Below are 19,661 nucleotides of genomic sequence, written 5' to 3' on the forward strand. Positions count from 1 at the left end.
GCTTGCTCAGAGTGCCTTATCACTCACTCGCTCCACATTCACTGCATGGCACTATTCATCTGTCAGCCCACTGATTCTTCACACATACATTTCACAAATGGGTTTGGGGCTGAGTACTGTTCTATAAACATGAGAGATTAAGATGCCTGCACATTTTACTCAGCTAAAACAATTACAGAGAATGGAAGCTTGACTTGTCTCAACCAGATCTGCCTTTACTTGCCAGTTTAATGTTATTTTCTTGATACTGGGCTATCTGGTATGGCTGCATTTAATTCAATACAAATACTGCAAACTTTTAATTACTACGAAAATTATATATTTCTGCCAGGATTAGCATACTGGTATGAGCAATAATATTACTGTCGTCAGGAGAAACTGACTTTGATTTTTAATAAGTATATGACATTGCAGTAATGGATGCCTGATCGGAGCCAATATTCACCATCACTCTCCCAACAAATCTTGAAATACTGCATAAAACATTGTTAAAGGGCAACTTTGAAATCATCACAAAAGTCAGCAAATAAGCACAGTTTTCAAAATTTATTTTCATATATACATATACAGGTTCATATAGCATCAAAAGCTGGACCTCAAAATGCAGCACACACATTCTGAAAACTTGTCACTGATTGCCCTTAAAATGACCAGCCTGATATTTTCCCAACTCTGCACAGAAGCCAACCCTACACCAGTTTCATTAAACATTTCATTTTTAATAAAAAGCAAAACTATGGAAATTTTCAATAAAACTATATCTTATACTGTACAAGTAAATCCACAAGTCTATTGATCAGTACAGCAGCTCTAAAACTCCTTTTCATCTTAAAACTCTTACCATATTGTGTAAAATCACCTGAGTTGAGATCAACATACACACAGTAAATTATTAGTCCTGAGAATAGACTCATTTAGTCTGTGAGTAGTTTAAGTTTGGTTCCCAGGATTTCATTGAACAATACTAGGTAGCAAACCACAGCTCACTCATTCCTGTATGTGGCACTTGATTCCTGGTCTCCATTTTCATGGATCGTTATCTGTCATAACTGTATCTTGTGTCAATCCTTCATGTTGAATTGCTGCTGTTGCCATGCCAATAGCTTCCTCCAACGTCTGCTGTTCCTCCAGCTAAAGAGACAAATATTGATAGGCGATTACCAAATCAGCTGGTGCGGTGAGGTCCTGAGTTTCAGGTGATTTTAACATTATACTGATAGTTCATGAACTTGTACAGCTCAGAAAGAAATTGAGAGAAGCGTAATGTCACTACAGTTGCAAATGTTCTCAGCCAGTTGGCCACCGATTCACTTACTGTGCACAAATGACAATAACTGCATTTAAAAAGTAATTCACAGGGGTTGAAGCACTGTGTCACTCTGTGAATACAACTGAGCAATTCACAAATGTTACATTCTTCATGAAAATTTACCCAAGCTAGATGATAGTATGGTTTTAAGTCACAAATATCTTATACTTCTCTTGCTTGCATATTGTACTGATAGATCACAAATCCACAGGATTGTTATGTGCTATACTTTGGCTATTCATGATTAGATCATTTTCTATTACTTAAGAAACTACAAGAAACCTTGCACCCTGTCATATTTATTACTGAAATTATTGGATTCAATGTCCTGCAATAACAGAAAGATTTAGACAGTTTAGGAGAAAGGTTCAAGAAATGGCTGATGAAATTCAACGTGAGCAAATACGAGGTCTTGCACTTTGGAAAAAAGAACACAGACATGGACTATTTTATAAACAGTGAGAAAATTCATAAAGCCAAAGTACAAAGGGATCTGGGAGTGCTAGTACACGATTCTCTAAAGGTTGACTTGCAGGTTGAGTCCGTGGTTAAGAAAGCAAATGTAATGTTGCCACTTATTTCAAGAGGGTTGGAATGTAAAAGCAGTGATGTGCTACTGAGACTTTATAAAGCTCTGGTTAGGCCCCATTTAGAATACTGTGTCCAGTTTTGGGCACATACCTCAGGAAGGACATACTGGCACTGGAGCGTGTACAACGGAGATTCACACGGATGATCCCTGGAATGGTAGGCCTAACATATGATGAACGTCTAAGGATCCTGGGATTGTATTCGTTAGAGCTTAGAAGGTTGAGGGGAGATCTAATAGAAACTTACAAGATAATGCATGGTTTAGAAAGGGTGGACGCTGAGAAATTGTTTCCGTCAGGCGGGGATACTAGGACTTGTGGGCACAGCCTTAGAATTAGAGGGGGTCAATTTCGAATGGAAAGCAGGAGACAGTTCTTCAGCCAGAGAGTAATGGACCTGTGGAATTCACTGCCATGGAGCGCAATGGAGGCCGGGACGTTAAATGTCTTCAAGGTAGAGATTGATAAATTCTTAATCTTGCAAGGACTGAAGGAATACGTGGAGAGTACGGGTAAGTGGCGTTGAAATGCCCATCAGCCATGATTGAATGGTGGAGTGGACTCGATGGGCCGAACGGCCTTACTTCCACTCCTATTTCTTATGGTCTTAACTTTGACACCTGTAAAAGATTGTGTGTAGCTTTACAAAAAAGAATCATATGCTCCGATCAACTTCATAAATCCATCAACAAAAATCATGATTCTCTTTTAAAAGCCGGTTACTGAAACCCCTTCCCTTTTGCCGTGAATATCATGCAGGAACCTCGTTTTACAGCAGTAGAAAGCAGAAATATTTCCTGCTGTGTTATTATTTCAGAGGGAATGTAAACCTTCCATTAATGTGATAATTATTGTTTTAGTTGAAGAATCAACCAGGGTGTCCAAATTTACTCTGTGGTGAGTAAATTCTGTGGTTATAAGCGATCAAAAGGTAACTCCCGAGGGACTACAACATAAATTCACTCGAGCTTTTTCTCCAATTAGCAATGGATTATAATTGAGGTCACTCAAAGCTGTGACGAAGCTGCTCCTTTAACAAGGTTGTCCTTGATTTGTTTTCAGAGAGGTCGCAAAAGACACAGACTCCGAAAAGTCTAAGTTGAAAGGTTTTAGGGCCAGTTTGATTATAGCTAACTGATACCACCTCAGGCAACAGGCTTTTAAGTTTTTGAAAAAAAACACCTTTACAATGAAAGGGGAGTGGCCAGTTCTCCCAGCTCAGCTTTTCTCTAGTTTGATTTAGTTTTTATCAGTAGAGTTATGAAGCTATTGAACCTAAGAGATGCAGGTCTATGCTGACCCTCTTTCTCTCTGTCTGACTTCTCTCCTGTAAGACCCTGTGTTTGATTTTACCTTTTATGTCAAGGGGTATTTATGGGGTTTGTTGCAAGTATTTGGAACAGTATCATTAAGTTGGTATAGGCTGTTGGGTTTTTGGATAGGTTAAGTTATTCGGTATTCTGTTCTCATTTGTTTGTGTTTCATTCAGTAATCTTGTAAATAAATTCAGTTTTGTTTAAAACTAAGTGGTTTGACCAGCTGATTCTCCCCTGGAATACTAACTTTACACTTGCTTAAAACAACTAGCAAAGTTAGGGTCTGGGCTACCTTCTTGAAACGTTTTGAGGGGTTTGGGCTAGTCCATATCAAACAGTAAGGGACTTCTACAGCTAATGGTTATCCCATGTAATGCAGTTTTCATGGTATTAAGGAACATATTAATCCCATTGGGTGGTTCCTTCAAATAAATGTAGAGACAGATACCAAGGAGGATTGCAAAACATTCCTATTTACTGTGGTTGGAATTAGTAATTTGGTTTATGATCAAACAAGCTACTGCTCAGATATTTCCATTTTCTTTGTTTCAATATAGTAATTTATCAGCTGCCATTATCACAACCAGCTACTGTAAATTTATTTTTAAATCCAGATTGGGGAATATTTAAAAAACAGTTAAAAGCAAACTCAATTATCAAAGGTAAACTTTCATATTCCAATCTTTACAGATGTACCAGATTGGCAGTCCTGATGTAATTAGGTGTTCACTACAAGTTAAAGTTTTGTATTATTTTAGCTTGCTAACCCAAAAATGTAAAAGAAAGTAACGGGATAAACTTGACTGAATGCTGTAACATTTTTCATCTTACCAAGGTGAAGCACTTTGCAATTAATCATTGGACATAAATTCCCAGATTTATCAGGATTTCCACATTTAATGGGAACTGCATTTATCAGTAAAGTCATGATCAAACTTTCATTTCAAAACTAAAGTGCTAATAACTATGGTTCCCGATTATGGCTGTTAGAAACCCCCTCCATCTCCTCCATTGCGTGCACTACAATAGATCTGGACAATAATGACAGAAATATTGAGAAGCTGTGGAAACAGTAGCATAGAGAAAAGAGCAGTGAAGGAAATAATGACAATGGAAGAGATAATATGACAACATCAATAGAAGAATCTCAATCCTAGTTAATGGAAACAGACACAAGGAAAGAAAAGCAGAGAAAAGAAAAATAATAAATAAAATTGTTAAAAACAAATTCAAACCGCTTCATCCAATTTACTTTTTCTGGACAAACTTATCTGCTATATTTCCTCAATGAATCTTTCTGTTTATATACAGAATGAACATATATTAAATATTCTATTTGCTTCTTTTTATTTTGCTTGGGATAGTCTGATTAGCAAAAATGCAAATACATCAGCACAAAAAGTTTAACAGTATGTGAAGTATTACTGCAAAAATCAATTTTGTTAATCGATAACCATAATTCTAGGATCAAATAATATTTGGATTCAGCTCATCGTCCACATACTACTGTTCAAGTTAGCGAGTATTAAGTCTCTTTGGAACTGTGACTTTTTAAGCTGTTACTTTGGAACAATATGCAACAGCTGCAAGTAGGCAATGATGCCAAAGTGGCAGGATATAGGGAGTTAGGTTGGTGGCCTGACTTTGGAGTGCACAACAGTAAAAGAAACAATAGCACCTCAAGGATGTGGTGTGACATTGCTTCATAGAAGCATAAACATAGAAGATCGAAACAGGAATAGGCTTTACGGCACCTCGCATCTGCTCTGCCATTCATTATAGACTATGGCTAATCATCAAGCTCAACACCTACATTCTGTCCTCCTCCCACATCCACTGATCCCTTTAGCCATAACAGCTAAATCTACTTCCTTCTTGAAAACACAATGTTTGGCCTCAACCACTCTCTGTGGTAGTGAATGCCACAGGCTCACTGCTCTCTGAGTGAAGAAAGTTCTCCTCATTCTCAGTCCTAAAAGGTTTACCCTTTAACTTTAAACAGTGACCATCGGTTTTAGACTCCCACAACATCAGGAGCATTCTTCTGCGTCTAGTCCTGTTAGAATTTTGTAGCTTTCTATGAGAATGCCCCCCTCATTCTTATAAATGCCAGTAAATGCAATCCTAACCAAGTTAATTTCTCCTCATTGGTCAGTCCTGTTATCCCAGGAATCAAGCCAATAGTCACTAGCTTCCATATACCCTTAGGCTCTTTAACTTTGGTTTGAGTCGAAGAATGTAGATTTACTTTGCCACCTTGGTGAAAGGAAGAAACAAATGCAACTCCAGAGTCAAGTATTGATCCTGCATAGTATGACATAGCTTTGGCTTGGAGTATATCTCCAGTGCATTGACAACCAGACTGCTTAAGAATTTCCTGCTAAGAACATCAGAAATAAATCTACTTCAATTGAATTGTGTCGGCGTCATTAAGGTTTTCCATATGGGAGTACAGCTTTGTGCATGACAGAGTTAGATTTGCAAAAGGTAGAATTGCTCAGGTGGCAACGAAGCAATTCATCTGAGATCAGATGTCGAAGCATATTATAACCTAAAAGCACTTAGCAGAAAGCATGTCCTAATCTAATCAATTACTATTAGTCAAGTCCCAATTTAAATGACTAGATTATTGTATTAGAGCATCTGTGAACATTCATTCTCTCTTTTCTCCATCAATTTGCACAACACCGCTTGTTCACTAAATAGTACAGAGACTCATTGTCACAGGAAACCAATGACACAAAGCTCTGAATGAGATGACCCTCAAATATCTGGTTTACTGCCACTAATACCTTAAATAGAGTCCAAACCTTAATCCAAGGCATTCAGTACAGTAACAAACGCAATAGATGAGAAAGATGTCATAGTTTTTTCTTAAAACATTCTCACATGCCACCATTCCTCAGCAGCAGTTATCAACTTTTCTTCCATGATTTAAGGTAAACTGAAAAATTTCTCACATAGCATCTTAATAGTGCCACAAATTATATTTGTGGAATAGCTTGATTCATTCTGCCCCTCAAATCATATTAACATTGCAGAATATGGTGGTCCCAGTCTTGCTATGAATAACCACGGAGATGAATAATGTTAAATTAAGGTTTATTTGTTTTGTGGTTCAAATTATCTTGGGCATTAAGGAAGAATCCTTTCTTCAAGTTGTGAGAAACTAGATTAAGCAGATTATAAATCCTGCTGATTCAAATATACTCTTTATTCATCCTGATCAGGAGATTACAGGAAATACTATGGCATACTAATCATATAGTGGATTCATTGGATTTAGATGAACGGAATGACTTTCAATTATTTCAGGGTTTATTATCTCTGTTGTTTTTCAAAAGAGTATTGCAGCTTTAAATGTAGAAACACTGCTCAGTTTAACACATCATCACACTTACCCACCTGTACTGCTATCTGTGTACCATTAGCAGTTGCTACTAATGCAACTTGTTGATGATGCTGTACCACCTCAGCTGCATGTAGAGCTGCTAATGCAGAGTCCCCAGTTACCATCCCATCCGATGTCACTATAGCAACCTGGCAAAATAAAGTTCACGAATGATGATTAAGTAAAGCTCGTTATAAGTATAAACCTTAACAATCCTTTTGTTTTATTCCATTCTGGAGTTGTGAATTCAGAATTTAAAAACACATTATAAACACACTGGACAAACGAAAGGTAAGCTTTTGGCTATTGAAGTTTGATTTTTTGAAGAGTTCCAGACATGAACATTTCCATGAAGATTGTCAATGCTACTTCACAGGAGATGAATTTGAGCAGTGTCATGACAGCATACTGCAGTCCACAAAAAATATCATGCCTAACTTTTTTGCCCTTAAAGATAAAATGATTAGCAGGATGAACAATTGCAATACATACTTTCAGCATCTTTAATTATATCCTCCATCTCAATTAATGATGCTGCAAGTTGTGACACACCTGTTGTGCTTCTGTACCATCTGCTGTGACCATGGTAACTGTATGAGCTCCCGGCGATCCTGTCAGGTCACCTTCATGTGTGGGTACAGCGATTGTAGTACCATCCTGAGTTACCATGGTGATAGCTGTTCCCAGGGCCTGCAAGTCTTCATGCGATAGACTAACCTGCATTCAACAAAATATTGAAATGATTACTGCTGAATAATAATAAACATTTCAAACTTAGAAAAATGTTTGCATATGGTTTGGATCTCCTTACTTCAGAAAGGATGTACTGGTACTGGAAGGTGTACGGAGGAGTTTCACCAGGTTAATCCAGGAGTTGCCAAGGTTGGCTTATGAGCACAGATTGAGTAGAATGGGACTATACACATTGGAATTTAGAAGAATGAGGGAGATTCTTATAGAAACATATAAAATTATGAAGGGAAGATAGAAGCAGGGAGGTTGTTTCCAGTGGTGGGTGAAACTAGAACTAGGGGGCATAGCCTCAAAATAAGGGGGAGCAGATTTTCGACAGAGTTGAGGAGGAGCCTCTTCTCCCAAAGTGTTGTGAATCCCATGCCCTGTGAAGCAATTGAGGCTACCTCATTGAATGCTTTCAAGGCATAGATAGACTTTTGAACAGTAAAGGAATTAAAAGTTATGGCGAGAGGGTGGCTAAGTGGATCTGAGTCCACAAAAAGATCAGCCATGATCTTATTGAATGGCAGAGTAGGCTCAAAGGGCCAGATGGCCTACTCCTGTTCCTATTTCTGATATTCTTATATGGGGTCGACCAAGAATGGTTAATCAATGGGTATTTTATTATCAAATTGTTAACTGGCGTGGGAGGATAAAGAATTTAACTTTAATGGCACAACACAACATTCTATTTCTCACCCACCCCTGTAATAGTTTAGGGATTCATCAGCCACTATTTCAGTTATGATATTATAACTCTGACTCACCAGGTACAGCTTTGCTATTAATAGTATTGAGCATCTTTGAGGAAAAAAAGACTTGAAGGATTTGCATTTATACAACAACTTGTACACACCGGATATCTCCAAGTATTTCACAGGTGATGAGGTACTTTTACAGCATTGTAGTGTATGAAATATAGCAGCTGATCTATACATACCTAGCTTCCACCCAACAACGACCAGATAATCTGTTTTTGCGATATAGGTTGAGTTATGAATATGTTGTCATGGGATCTATTCTAACCATTTGAGACAGCCTAACATTTCAACATAAAGACAGCACTTCTGGCAGAATTGTATCCATCCGCCTTGCACTGTAGTGCCAGCTTGATTTTGTTTCAATGTCCTGAAGTAGGACGGAAACCAAAATCTTCTAAATCAGAGGGGAGTGGTTGGTTGAGTGATTAACAACATATTTTTAAAAGAATAAACAACTGTATTTTCTCCCTATCTTAGTGGGCGAAGAGTGTTACTGAGCTATGCATTCTGTAATAAGTTGTTTAACTTAATTAGAAAACCTACTGGGGACAAAATTGGCCTCAGTCTGTTGGATGGAGGACCAACATATTTGCTGGATTTCCTGTTCTTTATTATTGATTAATGGCACTCACTGAAACAAGTTTAGTGGTATCAAAGAGAACTCAGATTTGGTTATACTGCCCTCTATGACCAAATAGCCTGTCAAAGCTCACCGTTGAGACTCCTAGATGATGATGAATGGTTACTTGAGCAAGATAGTAAAAGATATGCAGCACCAGTGGAAACAATCTCCACCACCTTGGTGAAACCACAAGGAAAAGAGGGGGAGAAATTCTGTAAAAGTCTTTAAAAGATTGCTTATGTTCTTGCAGTCACATTTCAGACAGAATCTAATCGCAATGAATTGATATTAGAGGTGAGGGAATAAATGACCACACAATTCAAACACCCAAATCTTCATCATACCTGCTGAGTACCATCCTGTGATATAAGGGCTACCTGAGATCCAAGCCCATCTTGGGTTACCATGGTAACCTGGGTAGGAATTCCACCGTCACCTTCAACCCCTGAAAGGTACGTGATGCGAGGCCTTTTCAATGTAGGTTCAATAACTGTTGCTATGAAGTAGTCAAATATATGGGATTAAAAAGATTGAGTTCAACACAAATGAAAACAAAGCATGTCATGAGGACTCACATTCAGAAAATATAAAGCATGGTTAAAATTGTTAATTGTAAAATGACAATTTCATTGATCTTTTTCTCTAGATTCAGACACAGAACCTCAGATTTGTTTCTATTCACAACAATTAGATGGATTTTATGTGGTAACTTTCATTTGCATGATAATGTGGCAGGTACAGTGTGTAAAACAGAATATGTGGAATTATGCAGCATCCATAATATGTTCATGCACGGTTATTAAAACAGGAGGCAAATGGTCGAGAATCCTTTGTACAGCATTTAGCAAGGGCTCAGAATGGAATTTTGCTCTGTAATGAACAGATTGTGTAACACCATCTTTGCAGGGAGACTTATTGGTTCATTTGAAGCAGAATCCTGAGATCACTCACCATTTTAAAAGTACAATCACATGCAACAAACGCAAAAAAAACTGAGAAATTCTCTATCACATTAGTATTAATGAATCCTCTCTTCATCGAATCTTTGGGAACTGCTAATTCTGTTGCCACAACTTCTCTGAGTCATTGTCCCTTAATTTCTCTCCATGTACTGTCTTGTTTCACATAACTCACTTTACCACAATGGCTTTAATCTCTCTTGACGACTACATCTGTCACTTGATCTTTCACTCGCTTACTTTTCTGCGCTCTTTTGATCACTCCAATCTATGCTGTCCCTCAAACCCATGCCAAACACTAATGAGGCCACAGAGCACCATGATGTTCAGAATTTGCTTCCACAGGAGCTGAGGATTCTCCTGGAAAGGCAAGAAAATACAAAGTCTTCAAAAATCTTAAACCAATTCAAGAAAGAAAATCTGGGAAATCCCTCTTGAACTCCATCGGGTGATCAAAATGACATGAGTAGAGAGGAGTGACCATGATGTGACATTACCTACAAAAGGGGAATCACACAGCTACATTTTGAACTGATACAGAAAATCTGCCTTACTGCACAACCCAATAATTTAACCCAAAAATGAAAAAATCCCCCCACACAATGAAAAACCTAACATCTAGATTATTTTATATTTGCATAAATATGAACATTTATTTTTCCTATCATGTCCAGTTTGAACAAAGTGCCCACACTGATATGGCCTAGCTCCTTCGTTACTTTATTCTGAAATGTGAATGTTTTATCACTGACAAGACGTAGTACTTCTAACATTGAAAAATGCTATTAAAATACAGATTACAGAAGTCACAAGTAGCTACAAAACCTGTGGACATTTTTATTGTCCACAAGAACAAGGCTGAGATCCAATGAGTAATTTTCCAAGTGTTCAAAAAGTCCATCATTAAAGCAAATGCATTACTTCATCACTCTTGATGGGATGATTGCTCAAACAATAAAAGCATAATCAGAGAGCATTGGCTGCAGTTAAGAATCTCACCTTGCTGATGTTGTTGCTGTTCAAATAAAGCCTGCTCACTTTCTTCTGTTGCTTCCATGTCTCCATGCGCAGTGCGTTTGTGTGTAGCTAACGTGGAGGTCTGCCGATACGTCTTTCCACAATGGTTGCAGTTATATGGCTTGGAATGTGTGTGGACCACATGGTGTTTGTACAGGCTGGAGTACTCTGTGAAACGTTTCCCGCAGCCTGGTACTGTACAAACATAGGGCTTCTCTCCTGAGAGTAAAGTTTATCAGGCAAAATTTGAATTTTCCAACAAGAATCAAAACACAAGAGCCTTTATTTATAGTATTGTTAACAGTTGACATACTTTAACATATTTTATTTGGTGGTCACTGTAATGCATCAATTTGCTTATAAATCTCTCTAGCTCATTGAATTTGAAGTGGAATTCCCTCTCTAACAGTATTGAGTTTACTGACACAAAACAGACTGCAGTGGCTCAAGAAAGCAGCTAGGGGTGGGAAATAAATGGTGGTCCAGCCAGCAACACTCACATCCAATGAATCAATTTTTTTAAAAAAACAGCAGAATGGAGTCAATTTTGGCAAAGAAAATGCTTCATGTTTAATTCTAGTCTCTTATATACTAGACTCACATGCCTCCAGTCTAATTTTCTGACTTCCTGTCCTGGAGATCCCACATGTAGATGGGTTGTGCTGCCACAAGAGCTCAGAACTGAAATTTGAGCATTTCTGCCCTACTCAGCAAGAATTCCTGAACAACAGTCAGAAGCTGGTACAGTAGCTGATCCTCCTTACCATCTCTGACCAGCTACCAACTGCTAACCCAATTTGTACCTTAGCGGAGGCCAGCCAACTCAGTACATACGAAGAGTTGCTGAACCAGGGATCTTTTGGGCTGTAAAGCTTGATGCTCCAGCAGATAGGAACTTCAACTAAGTTCACCTTCTAATATTTAGTTAATGAAGATATTCCTGGCACAAACAAACTTCCTAAACAACTTGTGTCTAATTCTCAAGCAAATCAGGCTAGAGAGGGTGGAGGAGTCTTGAACGCACAGAATAGGAACAGAAATAGAGCATCTGGTCCCTGAGCCTGCTCAGTGACTCAACATGATTACGACTGATCTGACAGTGTTTTGAATTCCACATTCTCATCTCATCTGATAATCTTTGATTACCTTGCCTCACGCAACTTTCGATTAGCAGCGTTGTGACAATCTACAGTATTTTATCCAGATTGGAATGATGAGATATACTGATGCTCAAAGCACTTCATCTTCATTAAAATGTGATGATATTTTAAAATAGTGTTGCCAAAAAACATCAAATTTTATACAATATGTTCAAGTTTTTAATCAAACCAGCTACCCTCTACAGAGAGGTTCATGTTTAAGATTTAGTTTTAGTTAGAATAGAATAGATTCCCTACAGTGTGGAAACAGGCCATTCAACCCAAAATGTCCACACCAACCCTCCAAAGAATATCCCTCCCAGACCCATCCCCCCAGCCTATAACCCTGCATTTCCCATAACTAATGCATCTAACCTGCGCATCCCTTAACACTATGGGCAATTTAGCATGGCCAATTCACCTAACCTGCAGATCTTTGGACTGTGGGAGGAAACCAGAGCACCCGGAGGAAAAAACCCATGCAGACACTGGGAGAATGTGCAAACTCCACACCGACAGTCACCTGAGGCTGGAATTGAACCTGGGTCCCTGGTGCTGAGGCAGCATTGCTAACCACTGAGACACCATGCTGCCTCATGATTTAGTCATGATTATAACTGATTGTAATCAATGTGGGGCACTAGCATCAGATGACTGACTTTCTGAAGTTGATTAGGGAAACCCACTATATACAGTATAGTTACAGAACAAATGCTGCAAAACCTATCAAAGGTTCAATGAGCAAAGCTCAAGCAACATAATATCCTCATTATCATTTACTCCTTACCCCCTGCCCCCACCCTATCTTCTACGTATAAACCAACATTTTCCTAGCTACCATCAGTTCCGAGGAAGGGTCACTCAACCCAAAACATTAACTCTGATCTCTCTCCACAGATGCTGCCAGACCTGCTGAGTTTTTCCAGCAATTTCTGTTTTTGATTTACAGCATCCACAATTTTTTCTGAGTTTTGCCAGTAATCGTTTATGTTTCAGATCTCCAGCATCCACAGTTATTTGTTTTATATTAGGTGTGCAAAGTGTTTTAGAATCTGTTTCAAATTACTCAGCCTTTTCATTTGAAACAAGCATGGACGCAAACATACCACCAAAGCTGCCACAATGCAATTGCATTGTGCAGCATATACATGAGTTAACATGTTGGTATCCTGATGACATTTCTCTGTGTGTTGTTTGAACAGAGTTGTTGCTCCATTCAATAGCAAAGGAATTTCATACAAATATCCATGAAACCAATCATACCCTGTCACATATTGCAGTTTCACCTCATAACATCTAACAGTTTAACTAAGAACAATCTCATGGGAAATTTTCTCCCTCTTGGTTCAATTCAATTTGCTACATGCTCCAGCAGTGAGGTTGTACAAATCACTTTAGCTTTGTGTTCAACACTGCAACTCACCTGTGTGAATTCTCATGTGGTTCTTATAGTTAGTTGCACTGGCAAACCCTCGACCACAGCCTGGTTCACAGCAGATATATGGCCTTTCTCCTGTATGTGTTCTGATGTGAACTTTACGGATATTGGAAGTGGTAAAAGACCGACCACAGCCTTCAAATGGACACTTGAATGGTCGCTCACCTGTTCAAAAAGCAGACCCGTTGTTACTTAGGGGAAAAATATCTACCAGTATTCCTTAATTAAGTTACTGCCAAGTGTTCACATTAGCCACTTCAGTTATTTACTCAAGGCACCCTGACGGCTTAGTGAGGAATTGCATTGTATACTGTAGTATAGAATCATCCATGGTCCCATATTCAATTTCTGAATGACTTGATCTTCACTGCAATAATGAAGGGAGCATTGCGATAAGCCTCAAATGTGTCCAGAGGAGGAATGGAGACTATCAAGTAAGGTTTTCACTCTTGATCACCAGAGGGAATGATTACGCTTGGCTGTGATCTTCACTTGCTTCTATCATATTCACACAATGATCAATTCTCCAGATTTAAATATGAAAAATGACTGTTTGAAAATGCATATTAAAATTTACTGGAACCTGAATAACCATAATCTAGCATGAACTACATAGACAGGAGAGGGTAAAACTGAATTAAAAACACATGAAATGCATTTCCAATTATACTGAGTTCTTGTTAATCTCTTTACTTCTCCCTCACTTTTGATGGTTTGCATTGCCCTTAAAGGGCTTTTCATGTATAATCTTTAATTAGAAAGACGAGTGTTTTTCTAGTGGTGGTTAATAGATAAGAAACAACATTGCGGGTGATTTAGTGTTGGAAAGAAAAAGGTGTGTGTAAGACCACTTCTGGGCATAAAAAGAAACTTTTTAAATTATGACCAGATAAGTGGCTTCTTCCCCTAATCTTCCCACTCTTATCCAACAGTGCATAATTGCTGACTCAGAATATTGCAGAACTACCAAATATGTAACTGGAAGCCCAAGCTGTGTTCTTCCCCTTGAGGGTGAGATGAACAAAGGACAAGGTAGTAGGACTTGCTTTTATACATGCAAGTTACATTACCACAGGTTACCTTCATACCAATGTCCCCAGTTTTTAAAGTTAGAGTATGAATGCAGTGATATACAACTTCCATTCATTTTATACTGTTCACAAAGAGCACTGCAACCAGTAATGTACTTTTAAAGTGTAGCCACTGTCATTTCAAGCAAAATGAGGAAGAGTGGGCAAATGTGTCTCCAGAATTCCTAATTTGAGCTGAATCTTAATCGAGATAAATAATATTCATCAAGTATTTATACTTTCAATAGTTTGCATATTAATTGCTGTTAATAAACTTACAGGACATTTTGAAAGTCCTTAAAAGGAGACCCAATGCAAGAATTTACAAATTGGCTACATTTTATCTAAAGTTTATACAATATACAGCTTTTGGCAAACTATTCATACACTCATAAAGTCATACAGCAGAGAAACAGGCTCTTCCCCATCATGTCTGTGCTGACCAGCAACCTACACTAATTCCATTTACCAATACTTGGTTCATAGCCTCCTACACCCTGGCATTTTAAGTGCTCATCTAAATGCTTTTTACATGTTGCAAGAGAACCTGCCTTCTCCACCCTCTCAGACAGCGTGTTCGATATTTCTACCATCCTCTGGATGAAAAATATCTTGCGCATCTTCTCCAAACGACTTGCTCTTCATCTTAAATTTATACTTTCTGGTCTCAGACACATCTGCCATGGAGTAAAGACTCTCAGCATCTACTCTGCCTACGCCTCTCATAATTTTGTATACTTCAATCAGATGCCCCCTCAGCCTCTTCTGCTCCAAGGAAACAAACCCAGCCTATCCAGTCTCTCCTCATAACAGAGACTTTTCATCCCAGGCAACACCCTGGTGAATCTCTTCTGCATTCTCTCCAGTGCAATTACATCTTCTCCAGTGAAATTATGGGCAGCACAGTGGTTAGCACTGCTGCCTCACAGCGCCAGAGACCCGGGTTCAATTCCCACCTCAGGCGACTCTCTGTGTGGAGTTTGCACATTCTCCCTGTATCTGCATGGGTTTTCTCCGGGTGCTCAGATTTCCTCCCACAATCCAAAAAAAATGTGCAAGTTAGGTGAATTGGCCATGCTAAATTGCCTGTAGTGTTAGGTGTAGGGGAATGGGTCTGGGTGGGTTGCGCTTTGGCGGGTCGGTGTGGACTTGTTGGGCCAAAGGGCCTGTTTCCACACTGTAAGTAATCTAATCTAATCCCTCCAAACCGCAACGATCAGAATTTAGAATTAGAGTTTATTGTCACATGTACTCAAGTATAGGAGTACAATGAAAAGTGTACAGTCGCCATTCTCTGGCACCACCTTAGGTGCAAAAACCCATATTCCATTTGTGGCCTGATCAATGTTTTATAAATTATAACAAGACTTCTTTGGTCCTATATTCTACATCCCAAATACCAAAGACAAGCATCCGATATGCCTTCGTCATCACCCTGCCTATCTGCGCTGACACCTTCAGGAATTTATGGACTTGAATACCAACGTCCCTTTGTTCCTTGGTACCTCCTCAGGACCAACCATTTATTGTACATATCCCTTCCTTATTGGACCCCCTAAATGCATTATCTCACACTTATCAGAATTAAATTCTATTTGACATTGCTCTGCCCAGTTTACCAGCTGATCAATATCAGACTACAGCCGTAGACCATTCTCCTCAGTATCAAAAATACCAATAATTTTCGTATGATCAGCATGATAGCCTCTACATTCACATTCAAGTACATAACAAACAGCAATGGTCCCAATACCAACCCCTGTGCTACACTGTTGGTCACAGGCTTCCGATGACAAAAAACATTCCCCCATTATCATCCTCTGCTTCCTGTTTGCAAGCCAATTTGTCTTGGGTCCCTTGGGCTCTTACGTTTTGTACTAGTCTTCCACGTGGGACCTTGTCAAAGGCCTTGCTGAAATCCATGTAAGCCACATCAACTGCACTACCCTCATCGATATATTTAAACACCTTTACAAAAACCTCATTTAAATTTGTCAGACAGGACCTCCCTCCAACAAATCTGTGCTGACTATCCTGATCAATCCCTGTCTTTCCAAGTATTGATTAATCATGTTCCTCAGAATTGTATTCTAAAACAAGTCAAAGCCATAAATACAAATTGAAAAATTAATTCATATAATAATCCATATGATGAAAGTATAATAATCTGGAGAGGTGCTACAGAACTATTATGCTACCTGTGTGTGTTCTAATATGCTTCTGTAAGTCTCCTGATGTTTTGAATGCTTTATTACATGTGTCTTCAGGGCATTTGTATGGTTTTTCTCCTGTGTGTGTTCTGGTGTGACTTTTCAATCCATAACCTGGAATTGAACAAAAAAGAGATGTAACAATACGAAACACAAAGAAGGAATGCAAGCAAAATTACTGTGTTCTGCTAAAGTTCCAGGAGGTTCAGAATCATGTATAGCCAATTAAAGTAATAATTATTTTTAAACAATAGTTTTTTGAGTGACCTGCTGCAGTCCACACATATTTCTAGGAATCCTTCACAATATTATCCATCTGGGTCAAGATGTTAAAGGACAATGGAAAATAAGCCACATACTGATAGGAAGGTAGACAAAAAGGCTTAAGTATATGAATAGATAGGCAGGAGGCCAGAAAAATACAGCAAGCCAGGCAGCATCAGGAGGTGGAGAAGTTGACATTTTAGGTGTAACCTTCTGATGCTGCCTGGCTTGCTGTGTTCTTCCAGCTTCCTGACTGGCTATTTTGGATTCCAGCAACTGTAGTTTTTTTTTGTCTCTAAGGATATGAATAGGCCTTTCTTGAGCATTCCTGGTGATAGGTGAAGGGAGATTTTTAAAATATACTTTTGGAATGTAAGCCATGATCGGAGAAGAATGGGAAAGATTCTGGATAGCTTAAAGGCATTGTACCCATTTACAGTACACAGACTACCATTCTGCTGAAGTTAGATCAATCAAGCACAAACCAATGATCAAATCTGCCTTTACCTAATGAGTCATCTGCTCATCGGATAAACCCACTGGCATAGTCACAACTCTCTTATTACAACAGGAAAATAAGGTTCACACCCAAAATATCTCAATTTCAGTTTGAAAATATAATTTCCAATTCAAATAAATTGATATAATTTTGCCAGTGTATTTGTCTACTTTTTTCTGGAATATGAACCGGACTTCCTGTGCAATGTTTCTGTCATTACCTGTAGCAAATGCTTTTCCACAGCCTGGTTGTTCACATCGGTACGGTCGATCTCCTGTATGAGCCCGTTCATGAACCTTTAATGTGGCAGGAAGAAAGTGTAATTAAAATTCAACACTTTTATGTGTCTGTCACTGTCTCACAGAAAGAAAAACTGTTTTGCAGATATGTAACATTGCTCTAAATCTTTATTAAGTGCCTTTCTTACGTGATTGTACATTTGGTATGAACCATTTGCTGCCAAATAGGATTGAATCAGTTTACAGCTTATTTGTCACCATTTACACTCATTATCTGAATGCTGAAATTACATCACTGTGGTAAACCTTGTCAAACTACTGGTTCTATTTCTGCGTAAGTTTCCTCCAGGCACTCTAGTTTCCTCCCACTATTGAAAGACATGCAGGTTAGGCAGACTGACCATGCTAAATTGCCCATAGTGATTAGATTAGATTACTTACAGTGTGAAAACAGGCCCTTTGGCCCAACAAGTCCACACCGACCCTCCAAAGAGCAATCCACCCAAACCCATTCCCCTACATTTACCCTTCACCTAACACTATGGGCAATTTAGCATGGCCAATTCACCTAACCTGCACCTTTTTGGACTGTGGGAGGAAACCGGAGCACCCGGAGGAAAGCCAACCAGACACAGGGAGAATGTGCAAACTCCACACAGACAGTTGCTTGAGGCGGGAATTGAACCCAGGTCCCTGGCGCTGTGAGGCAACAGTGCTAACCACTGTGCCACCGTGACCAGGGATATGCAGACTATGTGGATTAGCAATAGGAAATGCAAGATTACATGGATAGGATAGGGGGTTTGGTCTGGGTGGAATGCTTTTCAGAGGGTTGGTGTGAACTCTATGGGCCAAATTACCTGCTTCTACACTGTGGGGATTCTATGATCTTTTTCAAAGGCCCTTCACCTTCCTGCTGCTTCTCCCAGAGGTGTTTTCTCCTCCCAATACCTGATGGCAATTCTCTCCCAACATTCAGATGTACACTTCTTCATTACAGCTCACCAGGCAACAAGTTGGGAAAACCCATGCTAATGTCTTCCCTCTTTCCAACCCAAGGATACTGAGGAAGACTGTAGTACCCTATTTGCTACATTTTCTGAGAACAAGCAAGTGACACAGATCAGGAATGGAACAAAATTTTCTCACACATTAAGCCAATGGAGATATCAGTTGAGATATTGCAAATTATGTATAAATTAAGGGAGTTAAGGAAGTATTAAATGCAAAGAGAATGCATATAAGGAGGCTATTTTGGTGATAGCCCCAGAGACTGAGATAAATTCAAAATCGAGCAAAGGAGACTAAGCAGATAATAAAGGCAGAAAAAACAAACTATGAGGACAAATTACAAGAAATATAAAACCTGACAATAAGAGATTCTTTAAATCTATAAAAAGGCAGCGAGAGGTCAAAACAGACATTCTGCCCTTAGAAAATGAACGGAAGATGATTTTGGGAACAAGGAAATGGCAGACGAGTTAAAAAGATACTTTGTATCAGTCTTTACACAAGAAGATACTTCAAACATTCCATTAAAATCTAAAAAAGAGGGGGGAGGAATTAAGTACCATCACCATCATTAGACAAACTAATGGAGCTAAAGGCAGGTACGTACCCTAGTCTTGCATGGTTTGCAGCCTATAATCCTAAAAGAGGTAGCTATAGAGACAGTGGATGCACGATTTGTAAAATTGTTGGATTCTGGAGAAGTACCAGACGAGTGGAAAACTGAACATGGCACCCCTATTCAACATTCCCTTCACCAACACCTTCCACCCCAACCTCAAATTCACCTGGACAGTCTCAGATTCTTCCCTCCCCTTCCTCGACCTTTCTATTTCTATCTCAGGCGATCGAATCAACACGGACATCTACTACAAACCAACCGAATCCCACAGCTACCTGGACTACACCTCCTCCCATCCTGCCCCCTGTAAAAACGCCATCCCATCCTCCCAATTCCTTCGACTCCGCCGCATCTGCTCCCAAGAGGACCAGTTCCAAAAACGCACAACACAGATGGCCTCCTTCTTCAAGGACCGCAACTTCCCCCCCGACGTGGTCGACGATGCCCTCCACCACATCTCTTCCACTTCCCG

General features: G+C 39.2%; 1 protein-coding gene across 2 annotated transcripts in view; it reads right to left on the reverse strand.

The window, feature by feature from the left end:
• Positions 1-527: 527 nt before the first annotated feature.
• Positions 528-19,661, reverse strand: part of LOC122563261 (zinc finger protein 76-like) — a 73,077-nt gene continuing 53,943 nt past the window's right edge. For both annotated transcript variants that reach the window (XM_043716902.1, XM_043716903.1), the window contains exons 8-15: positions 17,541-17,616; positions 16,546-16,671; positions 13,263-13,442; positions 10,683-10,919; positions 9,069-9,220; positions 7,159-7,323; positions 6,621-6,755; positions 528-1,131 (exon numbers count right to left, since the gene is read on the reverse strand). In XM_043716902.1, coding sequence (XP_043572837.1) covers positions 1,027-1,131; positions 6,621-6,755; positions 7,159-7,323; positions 9,069-9,220; positions 10,683-10,919; positions 13,263-13,442; positions 16,546-16,671; positions 17,541-17,616 — 1,176 coding nt within the window. In that variant the 3' untranslated portion in view covers positions 528-1,026. The remainder of the gene's footprint in view (positions 1,132-6,620; positions 6,756-7,158; positions 7,324-9,068; positions 9,221-10,682; positions 10,920-13,262; positions 13,443-16,545; positions 16,672-17,540; positions 17,617-19,661) is intronic.

Source organism: Chiloscyllium plagiosum, chromosome 26 (genome assembly GCF_004010195.1).
Source record: "Chiloscyllium plagiosum isolate BGI_BamShark_2017 chromosome 26, ASM401019v2, whole genome shotgun sequence".
NCBI classification, from domain to species: domain Eukaryota; kingdom Metazoa; phylum Chordata; class Chondrichthyes; order Orectolobiformes; family Hemiscylliidae; genus Chiloscyllium; species Chiloscyllium plagiosum.